At 37.1% G+C, this 20,000-nt stretch overlaps 1 protein-coding gene across 1 annotated transcript in view; it reads right to left on the reverse strand.

The window, feature by feature from the left end:
• Nucleotides 1-20,000, reverse strand: part of ANO3 (anoctamin 3) — a 148,405-nt gene that overhangs the window by 64,277 nt on the left and 64,128 nt on the right. Inside the window, 1 exon segment of the mRNA XM_075048671.1 lies at nucleotides 12,401-12,537. Coding sequence (XP_074904772.1) covers nucleotides 12,401-12,537 — 137 coding nt within the window.

The raw sequence follows: 20,000 nt of genomic DNA on the forward strand, positions 1-20,000 counted from the left end.
TATTCTTTTTTTAAATGTCATAGATGTAATGATCTAAAGATACAAGATGCAGAGGTTTGAAGGTGAGGTAGTAGACTTAAAGGTTTGAAAGTGCTTAAAGGTTTGAATATGCAAGTTTTTGAATATCCAAACTTTTTTCAGGTTCAAGACACAAGCAATGAATCCACTCTTCAACAATGAAGAAATCCAGCACAAGTATTTCACAAAAGCAGACTAGAGCTGCTTTTTTGGTATGTGAAGCAGGCAAAATCAGATACAAAAATGGCCATAATTCCCCCAAAATGGAGATCTGAAACTTCTCTTATACAATTTCTGCTGATGCAATTTCTATACAGACATTCTACAAATTAGATCTACCTTTTTGTAACACTTCTACCTTTCTTTGGATTATTATTTCGAGCCTTTCTCTCCTCATTGCTAAAACATGGGATTTTCTTCAGTCTTGGAAAAACATGTTTTCTCTCTCAAATTAACAGTAAGCAAATATGCCCTCAGATTCATCTGCACCACAAAGAATTCTTTGGGGGCCATGTTCAATAAGTAATGAGTTGCACTGATAATGGAAAGAAATTTTCCATCTGTTCATCTCAGACCACTTTCAGAGTACTACCACCACAGGCAGAGATGTTCAATAGTCAAGCCACCTGAACCACAATCGTGCAGTGAACCTGACCTATACTGGATTGATTTCAGGACTGATTCACTTTAATGCTACTGGCATAGCTAGTTTCACTTTAGTGCAATTCTCAAGCAATATTGTCCACCTATATTAGCAGGAATACCTGTAACAGTAAAAGAATTTATCTGGTGATTTAGGTGTTTTTTTCCCGGTTGATCTGAAGGAGGTCCATAACGTGTACAGAGAACAGGGAGCAATAATTTCAATTAAATGTATGAGTCAAGGCATATTGGCTATTATCTACACCCAGCACAGTGAATCAGTCTTTTAGTACAATGGGCATTCAGGCAAAGCATATTTATTATTTATCTGCTGTTTTGGACCAATAAATCTCTGATTCATTCTTTCACCTTTTTCTCGACACAGTGGAGGAGAAAAGCATCAGAAGAAATATTTTGTGCAAAGCCCTTACTCTCCTCTATTCTTTTTAAGATTTCCTATTTCACCTGAAAAATGTGTATAAAAACGACTCATCAATGTTTGTTTTTCTCTCTAATCCGCTTCATCCTCTCTACCCTCTTAGTCTTCCAGATTTTCTGAAACAGTATCCACCTAATCAGCTTTCCTACATTTACACACATATGAAAACTTATTTAAGTTTGAATTGAAAAATTCCTTTTAGAGTATTGCTGTACAGTTCAGCTTGCAAACTCAGTTTTTTAACCTCACCTTGTTCTTCACAAGCCTTTAAATACAAGAACTTTAAATTTTATCTATTTGTGTACCGAGGCTGTGAAGCGCTTTGTGACTCAACAGTAAACTTGCTCATAATGCAGAATTGGAACACACTGGTTTGCATCAGAGTAAAATATTACCTGAGGCTTTGCCACTACGGATCTGTTGCAGTTCTTTGGTTTTCTTTATTATTTGTCAACATTTTTTCATTGATTCACAGCTTGCAATTATTACAACAAATAACGTGACATACTGCTTTGAAGTCTGAAACAGTGTAAAATTCAAAATACTCACATTATCATTCAACTGAAGTTTACAGTTTACACAAGACAAAACAAGTTGATCAGTTTAACCCAGAAAAGCTTTTGTTCAAGCAAAACAAGTGAAAGAAAAGTATAATAAAAATACTTCGCAAAGTTATAAAATAAAGAGAGTACATTTCCACTCAAATGTGGCACAAGAATTTCATTGCATTTAGCCAACATGGAGGGTTTTTTCAAGAAACTATTTTTCAGATCCTAATTAATAAGCAATACCCTCTTTACAAAGTGGGAACAGCTCTTTTACAGGCTCTTTCCCTCCCCAATTAATTTAAATAGCACAATTCGCAGAAATTATAACTACTGCAACTCCACTGATTTCAGTCTACTGTTCTGCTCTGTAGATTAAACTTTTTCCAATTCTTCACGCCATACATAGACACAAATATTCTAGAAGAGTGAGTTGGAACCATTCCGAAAATAGTAAGCACATTTTAGATTTATGTAAGAGTAAATGACATGGTACGCACTGTAATATAATATATCAGCATACCTTCTTCTTTTTTCATCTCATACCAGTAAAATGTTTAAGTTAGTGAATAATTTGCACTACATAGGTAAATTCAGAGGTTAACTAGAACCAAATACGGATACAATGTATCTGTTGTAACCATTCCTTTCACCTTCACTCAACCACTGACAACTCTCAACAAGGCTAACATAACAGCAAGTGCTTAAATCTCTATAGGTGTACACATTTTTATGATTTTTAAATGATTATTTATTTCCTCTTGGATGTGTGATTTACAGACTACATTGTTCTCAGACACAGGCATGACCATGAAGTATCTAAGTGCAGAGAGAACACCTAGCTGGGCTGTGGATATTCTCTTTCTTCCCGGCTTACAGTTCTCGGTCCTCTGATTTGCATGGGGATGGTGCTCCAAATTCTTCCTCTCCATCCCTTTCCCAAGCTCATCTACTCCATATTGCAGCTTTATCTGCTACATGAAATTGCATTTCCATATATACCTGCATTGGGTTTGTGTGGCAAGGTTTTGGTAGCGGGGGGTGCTACAGGGGTGGCTTCTGTGAGAAGCTGCTGGAAGCTTCCCCCATGTCCGACAGAGCCAATGCCAGCCGGCTCCAAGACGGACCCGCCGCTGGCCGAGGCCGAGCCCGTCAGCGACGGTGGTAGTGCCGCTGGGAGAACAGAGTTAAGAAAGGGGGAAAAAACCCCTGAGCAACAGAAACTGCAACCAGAGAGAGGAGTGAGAATATCTGAGAGAAAGAACCCTGCAGACCCCCAGGTCAGTGCAGAAGGAGGGCAGGAGGTGCTCCAGGTGCTGGAGCAGGCTCCTGGCAGGACCTGCAGCCCCGTGGAGAGAGGAACCCAGGCTGGAGCAGGTTTTCTGGCAGGACTTGTGACCCCGCGGGGGACCCACGCTGGAGCAGGCTGTGCCTGAAGGACTGCAGCCCGGGGAAGGGACCCACGCTGGAGCAGTCTGTGAAGAACTGCAGCTCGTAGGAAGCACCCACACTGGAGAAGTTCGTGGAGGACTGTCTCCTGCGAGAGGGACCCCACGTTGGAGCAGGGGAAGAATGTGAGGAGTCCTGCCCCTGAGGAGGAAGGAGCAGCAGAGACAACGTGTGATGAACTGACCCCAACCCTGTGCTGCTCAGGGGAGGAGGTAGAGAAGTCTGGAGTGAAGTTGGGCCCAGGAAGAAGGGAGGCGTGGGGGGAAAGGTGTTTTAAGATCTCATTTTTATTTCTCATTATGCCACGCTGATTTGATTGGTAATAAATTAAACTCATTTTCCCCAAGTCAGGTCTGTTTTGCCCGTGACGGTAACTGTTGAGTGATCTCTCCTGTCCTTATCTCGACCCACGAGCCTTTCGTTACATTTTCTCTCCTCTGTGCAGTTGAGGAGGGGACTGACAGAGCGGCTTTGGTGGGCACCTGGCGTCCAGCCAGGGTCAACCCCTCCCAATACTCACTAAACTTTGTTACACTGGGCCTAACTCTGCTACTTTTGAAATCAATAAGCAAATTCCCATTGACTTGTCCAAATGTTTGCAACTTAAGTTGTGCTATGGCAAAACCTCAAGTACATTCAAACCACTAGGAAAGGTTCTGTCTAATTTGCTTCTACATAAAAGCTACAGAAAGAAACCTGCCTAGGAGAGAGCATGTACTAGGAAACACATGTACTATTTCCCTCTACCTCCAGCCCAGCGTTCAGCCAATTTCAGCTCAGGTTTCTATGTATTTGATAACTTTCCATGGAATTCCTCTTCCATAACTTTGTCCAGCTGCCCCCAAATCCATGTAATCTTTTAGAATCCACAACACCTTTGATAAGGATTTCCACAGCTCATCTGGAGAGCCGCCTGCTCTTCTTTGTTTTGAATTCAGGTCAAGTCAGTTTTATTTGATGCTTCAAGGCTATAATTCTACAAACAACTATATGTGGTTTCTGAAGCTTTGTAGGACCTTATCATTACTATAATACAATTACTTTAACTATTTGACTCAAATATCCCCCTAAAATTAACTGTACCTCTAATGTACACTATATAAATGAAAAATTAGTGATTTTCAAAGCAATCACTATTCTTTTTTGGCCAAACACGTACAGTCCTCTTCTCATAACACTTCCTTACTAAACTTCACAATTACCTAGTCAGACATGACCTATTAATAGAAAATATTAATGTAGAGGAAATATTAATACGTTAATGATACATACATTATCATGTTATTATTCATATGTTATATACTGCAATAGCATATTCTAGTATTTTATTGTATTAATAATATAAAATATGGAGTATTTTGTCGACTAAAGTCAGATTTTAATATTCAACCACACTTAACAGCATTCAAGCCAAGGCAAAAAGCTAACCTCTGGTAACATTCACCTTGACAATACAAAGGAACCACCCCTTCAGTGGAGTTCCACTTCCTCATCTTAAGCTTGCAACTTCAATCACTACTCATCTGACCACTGACCAATTTTTGGAAATAGCCCTTAGCAGTCTGTATTGTCTTAATTATTCTAGGGCATTAATTAAAAAGCCATTTGAGGGCTCTTAAATTATGTTGGCATTGGTTTATACAATGAAATAATACAGAAAACTGAGATCCCAGCTTGTGAAGCTTTACTTCCACCTATTTGATTCATCAACTCGATGTCTACTTAAATACATGCTATTATTGACTCCGGCTGGAATAGTTAAAAGGAAAAAATTCAAAGTACTTCAGTGTGAATTTAGCCTAGGAAAAGCTGCACTATTAGGTTCTACATGTCTTTATTTTAATAAATGAATTTATTCTAACTTACTATCAACATCCAGTAAATCAAGTCTGACATGAAAGAAATTGTCTAACCTGTTCATTTCATGTATAAGATTTTCATTACCATTACCTAACATATAAATGCCAAATGAAAATCAGGGTACAAGATCTTTAATAATTATATTTTATGATTTGCTTTACAGCTTCCTGAAATTTGCCAGCAATGACAATGAAAATGAGCATGATTTCTACTTATTTTATACACATGTACACGTAAACCCAGAGGCTGACAACTATTTCTTTTCACATCATCCGTTAGTAGTTTGCTGCTGATGCACTTTGTACATTGCTTTAGAACATATCTAAAAAAATACTTTCATCCACTACCCTTGCAATCAGTAGTTAAAACATCAATAAAAGCACAACACGAGTGCTAGCCTAGCAGCACGCACACAGCGCATTGGACTCAGCCTGAAGCAGGTTATTCCGACCCAAGGTACCCACACAGGGAGAAACAACTTTTACATTGGGCTGTAGCTCAGGCAGTGGAGAGTCTGTGTTTCAATTTCTAACTTCAAGGACTGTCATTTCCTTAATAAAAAGAACATAAGGAAGTTTCACATTTATATGAACATATAGAGAACATAAATTCTCAGCCATAATCAACAACAGGAGCATTCACTTACATAAGTGCCGACTGATACAGTACACAAGAATTAAGCCCCCACAGCACGATATGTTTATTTTGCCTCTACAGCAGACAGGATGAAGTTCAACTTTCCTCTGTGTGGGTGGTGTAATTTGGATTTAGATTTGTAGAACTATGTAAAGGAAAGTAAATATACGAACAGACTAGTATCTGGGATCCAAAAAGATTGATGGATGCATACAGCTGGACCTCAGGATTCTTTCTTTACCATTTGCACCCCAAGTTTGCTAAATTTCTCTCCCTCAAATCTTTTTATTTCATGGTGAAGATGTTCAGAACAAAATTCATTTCCTCCCTAAGACAGCTCGTGAATTCTGACAGCTAAATGTGCTAGAGAAAAATCATTTTGATAAACTCTTACCAATAATGAAGCAACATACCAGAGAGACTTACTCAAATGTCTTGGTTTTTTTCCCAGGGAAACTATAAGAAGAGAAGAAAAGGGAAGAATCCACCAGCAGAAAAAGTGGTGCTACTGCTGGAAATGGAAGCACCGAATCCAAGCACTGAGTCCCAGCATCACCACTCCATAACAGCACCACCTCACCAGTAGCATTTTTTACAGACAAAGATGTAGGGAAAAGTTGTAGAACCAGAAAACATTGGAGGAAGGATGAAAGACAAGTAAACAGACTTTGAAATGTATTTCCTTCCTCATGGAAACAACAACATGTTCACTGACCTACTGCTGACTCATAGAACTTTTGTAAACGCCACCACAAAGTTTATTGGCATGGAGTCTTACAGCCCAGACAGGACTGTATGGAACATCATATATAGATATATATACATATTCATTAAAAAATCACTTTGTACACTAGCAAGGAAAATCAGCTTGGAATGGAGGAGTAAGAGGGGGAGAACGAAGCTTACAGTGCAAACCACACTGGTTATCAGAGGTGGGGCAAGGAAAAGCAGTTTTCTGTGTCTCTTGATGTCTTGGTTTTTAAGAGATGTTTTAGAGTTAATAATGGATGAGTTCAGGGGTATTACATCATGAAAAAGACAGAAGTAACCATGGAAATAATTTGAGGAACTAGGGCAAGAATTTTGACAGCGATAAAGTCTGATGTGTGAAATTCTTGGGCATTGTCACTACCTAAACCTGCAAAATCTACATAAATAGCTTTCTTGTTCTAACTCTGAGTAGAATGGTTGGTTATTTCTCATAAAAGAAAACTTTCTTCTAAGAACAATAATAAATTATATTGGAACTTCGTAAGATGCTATGAAGTAGAAGCATTACTGGCTGATTTGTGAAAACCACCTTATTTATTTTGATTATTAATTTTCTCTAATACTGTTACCATGAACTTTGCATTAACACCTTCAGTAATATTCACACTGAAGGATGCCAGCATTTCAGTGCTTAGTGTCTACATTCAGAGCTTATGACTCTTACCTTTAAGTATTTTCTGGAAACAAATACATTTCTGATGCTAACTACAATGGGATTATTTCCATGAACAAAAGTGAGATTCCTAATTAACGCTTGCTTTGTTTCAGGATGTTTAAAAATCAAACCTGGGACACCAACAGGGTTACAGACTTCTCAAGTTACATGGAATTAGCTGTGAAAATACATTAAAAGACTTTAAAATATAGTACTGGACTCATTTTTCACATTTTAAAAATCATACTCTGATTAAGAAGACTCTAAGGTGTGCTTTATGGGAAATTTTCTAAGCACATGACTAAGTTAGCAATCATCTTTTTGTGTTCGAAGGGTTTTGGAATGGGTAAGTCAGAAACAGATTTATTATATTCATCCTTTCAATTGCTTAATTCCAAAAATATAGATTGACTTTAAGTGTATATTGTTTTGTTTTTTTTTCTTTTGCAAATAACCATGAGATTAACAATGTAGGAAAGATGCATATGCATATTTGCATATGCAAAGATATCCAAACTATCTTGGGCATCAAAGACAACACAGCCTGGTTAACATGACAGGCTGCCATAATTACCCATGCTAATGTATTTCCGTGTATACTGCACTGTACTGTGCAGAACCTAGCTGTTTTCTGAACAGAGAGGAAGACTTCCAGAAATATCTGATCTTCTTAATAAAACTGCAGTTTAATTTTTTAGGAGGAAACTAAAGTATTAGTAATTATTTTAGCTTCTTCACAGAGAACATTTTTTCCCACTTTCATTCTGTTCAGACTTACAGAGTAAGCATGAAAAATGCATTTGTATATAATATGAAAAATACATTTTGCTTCAGGAAAGGAGTAGGTTTAGGTGATCTTATGCAAAAGTTTGAAAGGAAGTCTGTTCAGTGTTACTGTATGAGGAAATAGCAATGAAGGACATTTGGAGGCAGGAGAAGGCTTCCCATTTTTAGTACTTAACCAGTTCTATTTGCTCTTTAAGGCTAATAGGGAGGCCTTAATAAGAAGCATACTGACATGACCACTGAAAATTTTTCTTTACATGTTTATTTTTTCAAACTTTCATCTTTATTATAAAAGTACTTACTACTTTCCCTGCATTTCCTGAGCTTTTTTTTTTTCCTTTTTAAACAAAACCTCACAGCAGATGAGAACCATGCACTAGAAGCATAAACATGAAGTTAACTTTTGTTGCACTTTACCATGTCATTCTATTCTGGGATAATGATTTTATCTGTTATCATTCTTTTTAAACTTTATTTACTTTTATGTTATTAGACTGCATTTGCAGATTACTCCTTATCTATCAGGCTCCCTTTGCTATTCTCCTTTCCAGTACACTGCTGTCAGCTGACATCTTGTTCTTATTTATACCCTAAAACATTTTTATAGCTAAACCTTCTCTTTCAGCATGCATGCCTGGCTTCCACTGAACGCAGGAGCAGGATTATGAGTGAAATAGTGTATGTAAAATTAGTGATAAATTGACAGGATTAGAACCTATAGCACAAATCTGTGCAGCTCTGAAAGTCATGGACTTAAACAGGAAAAAATGAAAACAGAAAATTCCTGCAAAAGGGTGGAAAATGAAATATTAAGATTGAAGAATATTTTTATTCTGCAGATGTTACATTTAATTTATTCCATTTTTCAAAACCACCATGAAATTCTCTAAGTGAAATATTTGTTTTGCAGGAGAGAGAGGAATGGGTATGTTCAAAATCACAAAGAATCCAATAAAATGCCTAAACAATATATTTCAGGTTTTCACGGGTAGATTTATCCTTTAATAATCACTGTAATAATCTACACTGAACATACTGAGTTTTGCTCAAATTATAATGAATTTTCAGCAATATGTCCAGCTCATTAGATACAATTCTCCATATGTTTTCGCCAATTGCTTATTTAAGATCTTTAAAATTCCTTCGAAGTTATGTAACATTTCTGGAGACTGAAAGAGAAATCATTTCAGACCCTATCCAACACAAAGCTAGTCTGGACATGCAGTATTATAGCGGATATCAGTAGACACCAGAAAAAAGCAGTAAACTAGGCTACTATGTAGGCAGTATTTCCTTATAGTTCCTGAACCCATAGTGATAATATGTGAACCTTGTTCTAAAAATCCTTTCTTTACCTTGCCAGATGGCAAAATACGCTACCTAGATAAAAAATTCATCAGATCAAAGAGAGCAACAGTAATGTAGTGAATGAAGGGAAATGGAAGAGTAATTTCTCAAATATTCGTATCTTGCCACTGTACACATGATAGTAATCGGTACAGAAAAGAATTCACTGCTACTGACTTCAATGCTTCTCTGGACAAATGTTGTCTTCCATTCAAGTGATAAAGCCTGTTTAAACCTGCTTTCCTTTCTCAGTGAAACTAGAACATGTCCAATACCAACATTCCAGGCAGGGGCCTTCTCATTTCCTACATTTCCCTTGCAATAGCAGATACTACTCATTCCATACTTTGCTCAGCAGCCACTTGTTGGTGTCATTCCTCTGCATGAGATCCCTTGGCAGAATCACATACGTGTAGTCATACTTTCTACACAATCTCAACAGCAGTTGGTAATGAAAAGATGGCAGAGATGGGTAGTGAAGACAGTTTTTTAATGGGTCTGAACGACTCACGATTTTTCAGTATGAAATCTGTGGATTCTGAAATGATACCAGCCTACACTAAAGGAGATGATGACTTATAAATCATAATCAAGGAAATGAGAAAAGTAGATGACTATCAAGATGAATGTTGGCATCCAGATGCTATATCAAAGATATCTGATATTTCTAAAGCTTTAAAACTGCAGCAATACAAGCCAGATTTATGGAAAGTGATACATCATATATGTGATCTGAAACACTAAACAATTCCTGAAAAAAAGGTGTATTGGCTTTCATCATGTCAGCAAGACAAGTTCGTTATTGCGGAAGTATTCAAGTAGCTCATCATTGAGACAGATAACAGTACCAAGAATTAACTGCAAATAATTTTTTTTAGCAATTTTTCCCTGAGTCTCTCAGGCATAAAACAACCCTTCCAAACCAAGTCTAAATTAGAATCATTAACAAGCAGAGAAGAAGAATACGCTTTTATCTTTGTACGCTTTTGCTAATGCAGTGTTTCTCATTTTCATTCTCTGGTCAGACTGAGACTTTCTTTATCATGATAGATCAGTTTCTCTTCCAAATATATGAGAGTACTTACCAGCTATAAAGCTGTAGAGCAGTCTTCTGTGCTTTCAACAAGTCTCGAAAAGAATTAGAAGCCTCCTTTTGCTAGTTTTATATCCATTTGGGGAAGAAGTTTCCCTTGGACATCTACTAATTGCCACAAAGACTTGTACAATAATCCAAAGGCAAAATAGTAACTTTCTTTTCTAATATAAGACTAATCTAAATCCCCTCTGCCTTTTTCCTGTGGAGGCAGGCGAACAGTAAACAGGAGAATCCTGCTTGGTTGCCTCATTTGCAAGAACAGTATAAAAGCAGAAGGAAGTTTCCAAAGTAATTGCTGTGATAAAAGGAGTTGTCAAGGCTAAAAGCCAGATGTGGCTTCAGAAGACTGTTTTTAAACTCTGAAGCACTTTGTTCAGTAGGTCAGGACATAAGAAGATTGAGACATAAAAAGTGCATTTTTGTTTAAACTTAATACAAATACAAGGCTCCTCTTTAAACTCTGAAAGAAAGTTAGCATACTGGCTGCCTATAAACTTTACATCAGTCCTGAATGCAGGCCTTGGAGAACACACAGCTACTGGTGATTTTATATTTTACATGAAAATACAAAAAATATTTTGCTTTAGCACAATGAAATGCCTGTTACTAGATAATCTGTTACCAGATTTTTTTGGTAGCAGTCTTACCCATTATGAAAAATATTTTAAAATATTAAAAATATAATGCTCTATAACATAGTCTATATCCTGCAAATTCTGCATTATTTTTTCTGTCTTTTAGGCCACATTTAACATAAAAGGTTTTGTCTACCTAATCAACAAAATCAAACAAGAATATCCATTATTATTTCTGTCTTAATTCAGCTAGCCTTGCAGAAACAGACAAAACACCTGTGAACACAAAAAGTTCTCACTGCAATGGTTTAGATTAAAATATAAACCTTCTCTGTCATTACCAAAGTTTCATTTTCACATCACAGATTTCCAATCTGTAAATACAATTAACTGTAAACCTATATAAAAGTTATTAGATAGCTATTATTATAAAAGTTCTTCTCTAAAAGCCTCCCATGAAATGAAGTCTTAGAGATCACATCAACCTGCTACCTATGTTCCAGAATCCTGTAGTAATGAAGATCAGCATGACTGAGAAAACAAGCTTTACAACAGTTACATGACTCTCATGAAACATGCGTTCAATGCTAAAATCACAAACTGCCACAGGCATAATGGATGACAGAACTGTATAATGGCCTACTGAAGAGTATACTGTATGCAAAGCACAGAAACTTAGAGCTATTTAAAGCATTTCTAGATTTGTAGCATGGGATTATTCATGCCTTTATATACCAAAAGAGAATTGCTGGTAAAAAAAGTTGTGCTGCAGAATACACTACTTCCAATGCTTGAAGAAGAAAAGTACTCAGAACTTCTTGAGGTTAGGTCATTTGTCATATATTTACAAACAATTATGCTTAATGGAAAAGACAATTAAGGGTGTCCCAGCAAGAACAACAACAAAAAACCAAACATGTTTGGAACTGAAAATCCATCATAATTCTTTGGCATTATGGTAGATGAACTGCTGTAGAAAATGCATTGTGATGAATACTGTTGATTAGGTTATTACTCAGCAAGATAACATGTCAGTTTTATCTGGTGAGATGGCTTTTCCAGTGCTTTAGTTGAGGTTCCTGAAAATACTCCTACACTCTCCTACACATAAGTGAATTTTATCGTTCATTCAATGTGTCTAGCTATACTTTGGATTTTGCTTAGAAGGACAATCCTACATTTCAGATCACTCTCAACTGATCATTTGCTACATGAACTTAGTTCTTCCACTCTCATAATTTCCTGAGGCCTCCCAACTGACATGAATTCACTCCACACTGGGAATCCTATGTCCTAAATTCTGTGCAATATATATTTTTTGAAAGTAGGCTGCTGTCTCTTATACGAGTCGATACGAATCATTAGAATCCTTGATTCTATGTAATTTTGTTTGCTTTTGGTACAGAGAACTCCATTCACTGATTCTGTAGGTCAAACTGTAATAGGGGAGCCACCTAAATTTCTTATCATGAGATGCCTATTTAAGCTGCAACTTATCCAATCCCTTAAAAATTATATTTTAAAAATATTTAAGCACATTCTCACTATTGATACCATTGGATAATTTTATGTGTCTGTTACCTTTAAAGATGATTTAGTCCGAGGTTCTGTCTTCTGTCTGGTAAGCTTGTTTTGAATAAGCAATGACTGATCTGTACGAGCATCATAATTTCCATGTTCTGAATCATCTGTGTATGTGTCTTTATCCTTTCCTATGTCTGAAGGAAAAACAGAAGAAAACAGTGGGCTCATTTCAGGTTATGGTAAACTAACAGTATTGTTACAGCCACAGTTGAATATTCCTTTTAAGTATCCACTTTTCAGTAACTTATATTCTATCGTTTCCTGCAGAAGTTTTTTACTTGAAAAGTCATTATGTTTGTTTTAAACTAGAAGTGAGTTCTATTTTTAGCAGAAGGCTTATAGAAACATTTTTATTACCATTCAAACCAAAAAAGCCCACAACATTCTTTACAGTATTTAAAAAAAACCCCACAACGTGATATAAAGCAAATATTCAAACACTTTTGTGCTTGACTCACAATTGTCGGGACTCAAAATGTGTTATCAAATAGGCAGGTGCATCCTGGAGACAAGAGTAACATCTCATGTTTTAAATTTAAGCAAGCAATCAAAATGCTTGATTCCCCTACATACATGCTGCTCATCATTAGATACGGTATTTGAAAATTTGCATATTAGGTGTTGCAGTGACCACTTCAGAACACATTTTAAGAGGTGTACCTGATGGTGGTAGAAGATAGTTGACACCATGAAGAAAGTGTTTTCCTTTTAATTGGATTTGTTTTAATTGCTCAACAGAAGTTTTTATAAAAACTGAGTATCCTAAGATAGCTGCACGTGACTGAGGACCTTCCTCAAAGCTCCCTACGACCCACTCTCAAAGACCAAATTTCCTCTTGCATCACCACTGCAAGCACGTTAGGACTCAAGTCTCTGAGTCACTGTACATCCTCTGTCAGAAGGGTGACTTTTTTCCAGACATTTAATTTCTGTGCACATTCTCCATCAAAAAATTATGACAATACTTACCGTATATACCCAGCATGAGTAAAATGAGTGGTAATGTCTGTACAATGTTGGAAAATTGTTAGTCTTGAAAAAATATTTTAAAGATGAAGAAGATGGAATAATTATTCCCACACAATTATATCTTGGACAAATTGGAAATAGAAACATATTCAGACAAAAAAGTTACCCACAAATCCTGAGCCAAGTTCTCATCTCAGCTTTCACGTCAACATGGGAAAAGTCAGGGGGAATGGGAACAGCATTTAGCCCAGTAATTCTAAGCCCTAAATAGAAGAAGCCAAGAAACAAGTCATGGTTGCTGTGGGAACCACAATCTTGAATTTCCTGAATTTTGTATTCATAAAAGCTCATCTGCAACAACAAAGTATTTTTCATTAAGTTGTTCAGTTAAACTCCCCACATTAAGTACTACAGAAAAAAAATAACCACAATTATCTCATGTAGCCTAAACATTTCTGAGATGGAATATTAAACTGGAACATTTACAAAGAGCTGGTTTTTTCTGCAGTTTACCTACTTACATAATGATTACACAAAATGAGCCCTTAGTAATTTCTGATATTGATATTAACCTCAGTAAATCTGTGAAGGGATTTCTTAATATACAGAATAGCCTGTTTTAATTGTCAGAGCACCAAACTCAGAGATTTTATTTATTTTAAACAATGTTTTAACCTAATATATAGGTTACTCTCTGGTCAACAAAAATGAATGTAGTAAAAAGACTGTGAAGAAGGTTTCAAATAGTAGGTATACAAAGTAGGAAACAGGAGACTTAATCAACTTTGCAGATTTGACTCATGCCCAGATGTGATGAGCTCTTAGCTTTACTAAAGATGAAGAGCTTGTAATAGAAGCCAGTAAAATGAAGAGGCAGGCCTATGAAACCTAAACTCTTGTATCTAGATAAGCCCTTTAAGCTGAAAGAAAGACTCTACTTACATTAAAAGTCTGGTTTTATGAGGGAAGTTTTACAGGATTAGACATTATGAGTACACCTAATACTGCAAAAAAACCTTTGCAGAAGTACATAATGCCTTATTTAAACAATTTAAAGTTATGAAATAACTTTTCCCTTAGTGCTCGACATACATTTACCTGCTAAACATTTTGTTTTCAAGGACAGAGCTTTTAAATTGTAGCATGCGTTTTCTGTTTAAAAAAAAAAAAATTGCCTTCCATTTAGAGACACCTGCAGTCTTGCCTGAAATGTAGTCAAAAAAGGTTTTGGCAACAAAAAAACCCCATGAAAATAGAGAAATTTAGAATTTAAAAGGTACATTTCTTATACAAAATTTAACGATACTTGCTATTGTATCTTTCAGCAGCTGATGACTTATTTTATGCACCTAAAGCACTGTCCCACAAAGTAATGGTATCAATACAGTAAAAAGGGGAGGAATGAAGATTAAAAACGTATCATTTAAACATTGCACTTGAATAAGCATTTGCTACACCTGTCTGAAAAAATGTCAGGCTGAGAGATGTAGCATACAATCCATATTTTAAAAGTATATTCAATAGTGTGCACTTTTCTTAACATTCACGTAGTTTTAGACATTAATGTCAACAAAACACCTAAAGTATGCTTTGTAGATACTTTGAATAGACTAGTAGTCCCATTTACCTCTTCTGCAGCATATATTAAAACAAAATTTTAATATAAATAATTATACTGAAAGAAAAAGTTCAATGGATTGCATCATATTTCTATACCAGAACAGGTTAGAAAGAACAATTGCAACGCGTGTGTGTTTTCAAAGCGTGTATGTTTTGGGAGGCTCATTCTGTTTCTTAAGTTGAACTTTCTGTAAATTTCTTTTGATTAGTCTTAAAATTTTTAAAGAATAGAGAACGAAATTTGTTGGGTTTAGGAAAAGATCCTGCGAGATGATGACGAAAAAGAAACTTTGCCACTAGTAGCATTGACTATATTTTTGTATTTTTCTATGACCTGGTGCTTTTTCTGTAAAAAGTTATCCACCACTTTTAATAAAAGAGAAGTCTCTCTTCAGTAATTTTCCCACCCACCAAGCCAAAATTGCATTCCCTTAAAGATAAACTTACACAACCTAAATTAACTTGAGCTTGATTGTTTCTAGTGTCACCAATGCACGCTACAATACAGTGATTTGACTCTAAGTCTTTCCTCAATAACTGCAGTTTCTAAACTTCCATGACATCTTTATACAATGTTTGTCTATAAAGTAACACTATTTTCTTCCATCTTTTCCTCCACAATCTCCATTACTTGTTTTGCATTTTAACTGCCACTTGGGATTGCCACAAGCGAAACCAAGACAGCATCCCTGAATGTCATGGCTAGAGTTGCAGAATTTTTTATTATTTTTTCAGGGCTGTTGTGAGTGTTTGACCCTGGCTAGACACCAGGTGTCCAGCAAAGCCACTCTATCACTTCCCGCCTCAGCTGGACAGGGGAGAGAAAATAAAACTGCCCAAGAATATTTTTAACATAACATATCCCAAAAGCAATGACATGGACTAACAGTCTTGCATTTTGACTTGCATTATGAGTATCCATCTTTAAATTCAAACATGGAGTCTTTACTTGGCTGCAGCTCCACAAAATGTCATGAGAAAAGCCTGCCTGCCTCAAGCTCTTTCCCTCTGCACTGTGGGAAAGCTACTGTTTACTTCATTTTTTATTTCTCATCATGCCTTCCCTGGCCTATGACAACTCATTTGGTTGTTATTGTTGAGAATAACTGCCAGCTCTCCCTGCTCTTGGAGTTCTTGGATGGGCTCTAATGCCAACCAACACAACTAGCCTGCTTGACTTTGGGAGGGGGGAGGGTGTAGACAAGAAGCCATAGGAGGAAAAAAAAAACCCAAATCCAATTCATATTGCTCCAGAAGCTCAGGCTTTTACACCAATTAACAGGAAGATGGCTTCTTAACAGACCCCAGACCACTGCCTGCCTCCCCCTCCCCAAGCATATGTTCTCTTCTCTGCTGTTAATAACAGCCATCCCACCCGTGCTTTGCTGGGCATATCTGAAAGACACAAGCCAGGAGTGTCCCATTCGTATACACCAGTGGACTTCCAAGCGCTCGCAATTTTTTTATCAAACATTTTTAGGTTTGGGGGTTTCGTTATTTTTCCTCTCTTCAGAGCTAGAAAAAGTTGATCAGATTCTCAGCTGAGTAGGGCTGATCATTAAAATACTGCTCTACAACAGCCAGTGATCAATGCTTATATATTGAAATATATCAGCTGAACAGATGTGGTGTATTTAGCTTTTAGTTAATCTACACTGCAGGTATTAATTCAGTAAGGTACTAGAGTGAATAGCAATTTTCAGAAATGTCTAAAAAAACCCTTTAGTCAATGTAAAAATATGGCAAAGTTGGTAAAGAGTGTAATAATTGTTTATGAAGCATTCTTCCATTTCTCCTTTACTGCAGGATCAAAAAACCCCAAACCAAAACACATAAAATAATTTCTGCCCTGTAGGGGAGACTCTTGGCTAAAACCAGCTCTCCTACATTAATGTTAAAGTAAATGGCAGATCTAGAGTTACCTGAAAAACTTTGAGACTCTGTGAAACCTCCAGAGAAGTAAAGAAAAAAGGAAAAAGGGGGAGGTGGGGTGTGGTAGGGTGGATTGTTGTAAAAAAAAAAAAAAAAATTCTGCTGCAGTGGGAAGACTGCAAATGGGAGGATGGGACTTGCGTATGTTCATGCCCACGTTCCCTAAGTGACAAGGACATCTAAAGGACATTTGCCTTCATTCTTATCAACTCTCTCTTTTTTTTTTTTTTTTTGAGGTCCTTGCACAATTTTTTATTAATTTTTTCAGGGCTGTTGTGATGGGTTGAACCTGGCTAGACACCAAGTGCCCACCAAAGCTGCTCTATCACTTCCCTCCTCAGCTGGACAGGGGAGAAAAAATATAATGAAAGGCTCGTGGGTCAAGATAAGGACAGGGAGAGATCACTCACCAATTACCGTCATGGGCAAACCAGACTTGACCTGGGCAAAATTAGTTTAATTTATTACCAAAGTAAGATAACAAGAAATAAACCCAAATCTTAAAACACCTTCCCCTCATACCTCCCTTCTTCCTAGGCAAAAATTTACTCCCAATTTTCTCTATCTCCTCCCCACTGGCGGCACAAGGGAAAAGGGAATAGGGGTTACGGTCAGCTCATCACAGGTTGTCTCTGCTGCTCCTTCCTCCTCATGGGCAGGACTCCTCACACTCTTTCCCTGCTCCAGCGTGGGTCCCCCACGGGGTCACAAGTCCTGCCAGCAAACCTGCTCCAGCCTGGGTTCCTCTCTCCACGGGGCTGCAGGTCCTGCCAGGAGCCTGCTCCAGCACCTGGAGCACCTCCTGCCCTCCTTCTGCACTGACCTGGGGGTCTGCAGGGTTCTTTCTCTCAGATATTCTCACTCCTCTCTCTGGCTGCAGTTTCTGTTGCTCAGGGGTTTTTTCCCCCCCTTCTTAACTCTATTCTCCCAGCGGCACTACCACCGTCGCTGATGGGCTCGGCCTCGGCCAGCGGCGGGTCCATCTTGGAGCCGGCTGGCTTTGGCTCTGTCAGACATGGGGGAAGCTTCCAGCAGCTTCTCACAAAAGCCACCCCTGATCCCCCCGCTACCAAACCTCACCATGGAAACCCAATAGAGCTGTCCAGGTAAAATATTATTGCTAATGCAAACAGAATGTGCATGACCCTTTACACGACCTCTTTATATGAGTTTTCAGCGTACCTACTAAAAGCCGGAGAAAGGTTTAAATATTATTCCTACAAAATCTTATATTTAAAAGACTATGTCTTTGCGGAACTGAGTAAACAACGATACAAAGCAACTAGAATGCATTTTTAAACAATTCTTGTAGCCAATGGACAGTATCTTGCTGATATATTTGACTTATTCAATTATGTTAATTAAAACTTAGGTGGTAGTCGAGAGCTTTCTGAACTTTTGTCACATAAAAAGTTTTATTTTAAAAAAATCATTAAAGTTATATATACAATTTCTAAGCCCCAAGTGATCTGTTAAAGAAAGGAAAATTAATATACTACTATGACTTCAAGTCAGAAAAGGCAGGTTTCTCTATTAAGCTGTGTAGCTTTCCCTAATACTGCAAAAGTTAGAAAAAAAAAAAAAAAGGCTAGATTTTAAATAAAGATGAGGATATTAAAGCATAGAAAAGTGTGACAGCCTCTAATTCTAGAGGCAGACACCAAATCATATTTCAATGAAGTCAATGGGAATTTCACTATTCAATTCAATAAGTCAAGGACTTATCTTTAATTAGGTACATACTTAAAGTGGATGCACCCATATAATTGTTAGCATACCTGAACATGTAACTGAGTAATATGTACCATCACCTTGGATACCCATTCAAGTGTAAAGTGATTTATAAAAGATTCAAGCATTATTCAAGCAGATAACAGATCTCTTCATCCTAGTAGTTGCTTTGATTTGCTCTCTTGTAATACAGAGGCATGATGAGTAACTTCAGTTTTCATACATCACAAAAACCTATCTACACTTCCTGACATATAGTTTTGCTATGCTTGATGCTTGACAGGAAGGTTTGCCCTAAGGGCACTTATAGGATAAAATGTTGGAGAGACTGGGAGTCTTTTACCTAACAACACAGAAGCATTTAGTGTAGAAATTGATTTCTGGCCTACACTTTGCATCTTCATTTTTGGGTCATCTTAACTGCTTGTCTACCTTTCTTCCTACTATAGTTTTCTGAAGAGCCAGGAGCGCATTTTAATTTTATGACAGAGGTTAAAAAGCACTTGTCCCAATTTCTCTGCAACACACAATCCACCAATATATTTTAGATAACTGTAGTGTAGGATAGCAAGTGTTTTTCAATTAAAATGTGGCATAGTTATGGAAAGGAAAATTAACATAAAAATTATTCCTAAATAGTTTCTGTTTCACAAACTTTGATACGATGACTCGAGTCAATTCTTTGAGCCTTTACACATTTAGGGATGGGCCTTGCAAAGCTTTATTAAGAATGGGATTACTGGTCAAGAAATTAATCCTCTTTTGTCCCAGTTTTAGTCCTAGAAACAATAAAAAACCTGGAGAGGGATATCACTAGACACCTGGATAAGTGCTATTGTGATGGATTTAGGTCTGCTTATTTTATTCTGCTGTGTACCTGGAATACGATATTATATATGTAACATAGAAGATTTTTCAGCTACCTGTGTATGTGTATTTATATATCAAAACCTACCATAACAGACAAGCGCAGGCTTTTCTTAATGTACAATTTCTCATAAGCTTTCAGACAGTGGTAACCGTTACACAGAATGTTTCTCATGCAGTCCTAATGCAGTTTTTCAGCCATCTCACAACACAGTCAGAATAGATGTGACAGCCCTTACCTATGCAGGCATTGCCTAAGGAACGCAAGCTTCTGAAAAAATTATTCTAGAATTCACAATGGAAACATCACATTTCTGTTGAAGCAGAAACTGAACCTGGTCTTCTTGAGTCATATCCTCCATGACATTTCAGTCTCTCCTTTCACATAAACATTGTATATATTGCACAGGTTATTCTGTCCATTTTGGTTTATCATAACATCACTTTATAAAAATCCACTTACAAGCACTTCTGTAAT

Source organism: Buteo buteo, chromosome 16 (genome assembly GCF_964188355.1).
Source record: "Buteo buteo chromosome 16, bButBut1.hap1.1, whole genome shotgun sequence".
Lineage (NCBI taxonomy): Eukaryota > Metazoa > Chordata > Aves > Accipitriformes > Accipitridae > Buteo > Buteo buteo.